This window comes from Silene latifolia, chromosome Y (genome assembly GCF_048544455.1).
Source record: "Silene latifolia isolate original U9 population chromosome Y, ASM4854445v1, whole genome shotgun sequence".
Classification (NCBI taxonomy): domain Eukaryota; kingdom Viridiplantae; phylum Streptophyta; class Magnoliopsida; order Caryophyllales; family Caryophyllaceae; genus Silene; species Silene latifolia.
The window spans coordinates 326372803-326378287 of record NC_133538.1 but is presented as its reverse complement, the minus strand read 5'-3'; the positions used below and the strand labels follow the sequence as shown (position 1 = coordinate 326378287).

The following is a 5485-nucleotide window of genomic DNA, read 5'->3' as shown; positions in this document are numbered from 1 at the left end:
ATATGGCTCTTACAATCAGGAACTAGCAAATTGAAGCACTCTCTTGGCTCGCCTAACTTCCTTACTCCAATGCGCATCTCAAAATAGCACTTTCCAAGTTCCGACTCAACTCATCTCCTAAATGCATGCGTAGGGACATGTTTTAGGCTTGATTCCGCATTTCTAAGCTCATTCCTGCAATTAATACAAGAACTCCCAAAGTATGCAATTCGGGGCATATTCGTAGCAAATAACTACTAAAATAGCATAAAGATGCGTGCAAGAATAGACTAAAAAGACTATATAAAATGCACGTATCACTATACTCGCTTCTTCAGCCATGACTGGAAATTATGGAGATGTAACTGTCTCAGCTGAAGAAGTGGAAATGGGTGATGAAGGTGGATCCTCCTCGTATAGCTCGTTCTCGTAGTAACTAGACAGAGTAATTAGCTCTTCCTCTGTCGGCAGTATCCTAGATGATCGTCTCAACTCACGCAAGGTCTTCTCAATCTCAGGATTGAAAGGTACTAATTCTCCACCCTTTGACCTGCGCATAAGAGGAAACTACAAAAAGAATATGAGAATAGTTTAAGCAACGAATGTCCCTTAAACTAAGAAACACCTAAAAATTAGAACAATTGCCTCCCCAGCAACGGCGCCAAAATTTGATACCCGTCGTTGTGAGTACCAAAAATAATATTTATATTTCCTATTAAAACTAACCTAGGCTAGTGGTAACAGGGTCGAACCACAAGAGGTGAATGTAATTAATAATTGTCTAATTCTAGTCTAAGGTAACGAATGTGGGGGTTGAATTGATTGGTCTATTGCTAAAGGCAATAAACTAAATAGATGGATAAAACAGATAAAAGAAGGGGTACTAGGGTGGTCGGTTCACTATAGTTTCGGCGGCAGCATACTAAGTAGGTCTAAATCAAACACATGAGGCGGGAAACAAGAGGTCCTTTCGGGTCCACTCTTAACAAGTAGCATCTTTCGATCTCATTACAAGTCCCTAATATCACTAATACTGACTTTCATCCTGAAAAGTGACTAAAAACCTAAACTTTACCTATCTTCCGATCTCAGCATAGTTTAGTCATTTTAATTGATGGTCAATCAACCTTCCCTATCTTTCGATCTAATGGGTCGGTCATATCCTAAACATTCAACTAGTCGCGTGCACTCGATTCGTCAAATATAGAAATTAAAACAATTAAAACGAAGGTAACACCTCACGTGGTCAGTCGATCGACCAAGTATGGCAGTCGATCGACTGACACGCGATTTCAGGCCACTATTCTAATGCCGCCTATTCCTACAGATCCCCTAAATCCTAGCACGAATAAATTAGCTACTCAAGACTATAGTGGAAACAATAATAATATTAAGAATTAAAACTAGTGATTTCATGCTTGAATTAACGGAATAAAAGATTAGCATAAAACGATAATTATGGCCGCGGGAAACTAACTATCAATTTCTATACTATCAACACAATAAAGATGAACTGAAATAAGAGTAGGGGAATACCGAAATTGTAGAGGACATGTAACGGGAAGATTAATAGCATAAACGAAAATCCAATGCGAAACAATATTCTGAACCCTAATTATTTCCTAAACAACTGTATGCTAAACTTGAATAAAAATTGGATCCTTATTCTGAAAGCCTAGCTTACATTATATAGAAAACAACGTAGCTCTTATTTCCAAAACCTAAAATACAATGGGCTTCAAGTTCCTCGATCTTTTAATTCACGTCTGAAGTATCGGTTTGGTCGATCGACTGATGGGACTGGTCGATCGACTGGTCTATGCGGAACAGTAGCTACTGGAAGTCGTGGGTTGGTCGATCGACTAAGGGAGCCAGTCGATCGACTGCTTTAGCTGATTCTTGACTTCTAACTTCTCGTGGATTTGTCTTTCGGGCCTTGAAATGGGCACCAAGCTCGTTCTTTAAGTAAATACTTCGTGTCAAATGCAGTGCAAGATACTCGGGGACGGATTTAGCTCAATATCAACTCATTTCCGCATAAACCTGCAATATTACATAAAAATACGAAAGTAGACGAAATGGGGCAAATAGTAGCCTTAAACTACATAAATGAGCTCTGAAATGCGCGTAAAATAGGGTGTAAAACATCATATAAAAGACACGCATCAATATTCATCCACCATATTCGTTCAATATATTCATCCAACATATCCATCCAACCTATTCACCCAACATATTAATCCGATATATTCATCCAATATATGCATAAGAACAATAGTAAACACATAGCGATCCCCATGACACCCCATAGTGACCGGTTAAAAGTTGTAGGGCGAGTTCGCGACTTTAGGACGTCTCCCAAGTCTTTGCATTTGCTCCTAAGAACTCCTACCCGAGTTCATTTTATTTTGCCTCCCTAAATTCATTGGGTTCATTAGTTACAGGTTCCAAAATCGTCGCTCTAATACCACTTTGTAACACCCCATACTCCAAGTGCCTTACCAGGACCACTTAAGGCATGGGAATGCTACCATCTCGATTTTCCGAGGTAATGTATATCAAATAGACAGTAACAAAACGTACTTTAATAAATAAATTTAAAGTGATACATGTCCAAATCAAAACTGTTAAAAGGAAATACAACTGTTCCAAAATGCTAACTCAAATAAAGTAAATAAATGTTCAAAACACAGCGAAAGACTTCTAGACATCTCGTGGTGACTCAACCCAGCTATCCCATGCACTTCCATCTCATACCTGCTCAATAACTGCTCACCATCCCTGAATGGATCACCACAATTTTCAAAACATTTAAACGGGGTCAGTTACTGATTACACCAAAAAAATACAACAGAAACAATACACAATTATCCAATCTCCATCATAACTCCATACACCTGACTACACACTAAAGTGTGTAGTCCTGCCAGAATACCCATCTTAACAAGTATTCCACACTGCCAGTGGGGGACCGCAGCCGTTCCCACCTAAGCCCCGTTCATCTCATCCGAGCGATAACCTATGTTCCTTAATGTGCATATCCCTTCTGTGGTGAGTTCCACAGAGGGCAAATTAAGGGCGTGAAACCACTCCCGCAAGTGACTCCACTCAGCCGAGGACGTACCTCGCAAACCAAAGACAAACAATCAAAACCAACTACATTATACAACAACAATCACCAATTTCCAATTCCAACATGATACAATTCAACAACAATGATCAACCATTAACAATATTATCTAAACAATAATCGAGCAGGGAAACCCCACTTGGAATTAGCAACCACGAGACCGTCACAAGCAGCTAATCAGTAATGCTCCTCTACGAAACCTCCTCCTATAATCACATATTCATACAATTACCAGCTAATCAACATTACACTCCCAGAACCCCCAATTCTACCCAATTAGGGTTTTAAACAAAATCAACAAAATAATATAAAAACTACACAAGGATCTTACCCTTGACACGACGAACTCAACGGCGTAAGGAACACGAAGATCCGACAAACTTAACCTTTAGGATTTGATAATAACGCGAAGAACAAAGCAACGTAATTTTTTTCTCTCTTTGAAAGGTTTTTAGAAAAGTAAAAGTGATTAAGAAAGATGACGGAACCCTAAACACGCGTCATTAACAAAACCCGGCTAAAACAACTCGTAAGACCAACTTAGTTGATCGAGTAAGTGACGTACTCGATCGAGTGTCCCTTACTCGATCGAGTGTCACTCGTACTCGATAGAGTACCCATCGGGCAGACTATTGTTTCAGATAAAAACATACTTACTTGACAGAGTAAGTACCACTCGATAGAGTACCCATAGACATAGAAAACCGTAGTATTACACCCTCTTAAAAGACAAAGGTTACGACCCCGTAACCAAACATACTTTCTCAAAAAGATGTGGGTAGCATTCCTTCATTGCCTCTTCTAGCTCTCAAGTGGCTTCTTCCACATTGTGATTAAACCATAACACCTTAAGCAAGACGGTTTTACCATTCCTTGTCTTGCGTACCTTACAATCCAATATCTTTTTTGGTACCTCCGAAAAAGTGAGAGCTTCATCCAGCTCAATATTCTTCACTTCAAGCACATGAGAAGGATCGCTCACATACTGATGTTATGACACATGAAAAACATTATGTACCCGTTCAAGAGATGGTGGCAATGCTAGCCGATAAGCTACTTCACCTACCCGATCCAATATATCATACAGACCTATAAATTTATGAATCAACTTCCCTCTCTTGCCAAAACTCATGACGTCGGGCATAGGTGACACTTTAATAGAACCTTGTTACTCATCGCAAACTCGATGTCCCTGCGATGCAAATCCGCATAACTCTTTTGCGGATCTTGTGCTGCTTTCGTCGTTTCTCGAATTAAGTGTACTTGCTCAACCATATCTAGTGCCATTTGTGTTTCTAAAACCACAGCTTCAGCGCTATCGTCCCAACCCATGGGACTCCTACACTTTCTCCCATACAATGCCTCAAAAGGTGTCATGCCAATACTCGTGTGATAGCTATTGTTGTATGAAAACTCTATCGGATCAAGTCTATTCTCCCAACTCCTACCAAACTCCATCGCATAAGCTCGCAAGATGTCTTCTTAGGTCTTAATGGTCCTTTTGGGTTGACCATCTGTAACAGGATGAAATGTCGTTCTAATCTTTAAGCTAGTCCCCATAAATTCCTATAACTCTTGCCAAAACCGCGATATAAACCTCATATCTCTATCTGACACAATGTCCTTGGGTACCCTGTGTAATCGTACCACATTCTTCCTATACCCAAGAGCCAGTTGAATCTTAATCCAAGTATCATTCATTGGAATAAAATGAGCTGACTTTGTCAAACGATGGACGTTTACCCAAATCATGTTATTACCCTGCTGAGTCCTCGGTTACCCCACAATGAAATCCATATAAATCGATTCCCATTTCCATTCCGGTACCTCAAGTGACTGAATCTTACCTTGTGGTCTCCGTTGTTCCCACTTGACCCTTTGACAAGTTAAACACCTAGCCAGAAAATCCGCTACCTCTTTCTTCATACCGGGCCACCAAAACGTCTTCTTCAAGTCCTTATAGAGCTTGTCACCTCCCGGATGAACCAAATGAGGAGTGCAATGAGCCTCTGTCATAATCAATCTCTTCAACTTAGCATCAATAGGTACACGCCACTTCCCAATGAAACGAAAACTCCCATCTGTAAGGATAGAAAATCTCAAAACCGTACTATTCCCTACCCTTGTCTTCCACTCCTAAATCTTGGGATCAAGTACCTGTTTCCTTTTTATGTCATCATAAAGTTTAGGCTCGATAGTCAAATCTCGGATAGCATCTCCCTTGCGAATCATATGAATCCTAATCTTAGTCATCTCATCCTTCAATTTCATCAGTGACATGGCAGTGCATAGGGAATACACAATCTTTCTACTCAAAGCATCTACAACCACATTAGCCTTCCCCTCATGATAGATGATCTGCATATCATAGTCCCC

At 40.1% G+C, this 5485-nt stretch overlaps 1 protein-coding gene across 1 annotated transcript; it reads right to left on the bottom strand.

Annotated features, from left to right (window-relative positions):
* Positions 1 to 3917: 3917 nt before the first annotated feature.
* LOC141631350 (uncharacterized) lies at positions 3918 to 4567 on the bottom strand. The gene is made up of 2 exons (XM_074444035.1): positions 4274 to 4567; positions 3918 to 4094 (listed from the first exon to the last, which is right to left on the bottom strand). The coding sequence occupies exons 1-2, from the start codon at positions 4565 to 4567 to the stop codon at positions 3918 to 3920; spliced, it is 471 nt and encodes a 156-aa protein (XP_074300136.1).
* Between the last annotated feature and the right edge of the window lie 918 nt (positions 4568 to 5485).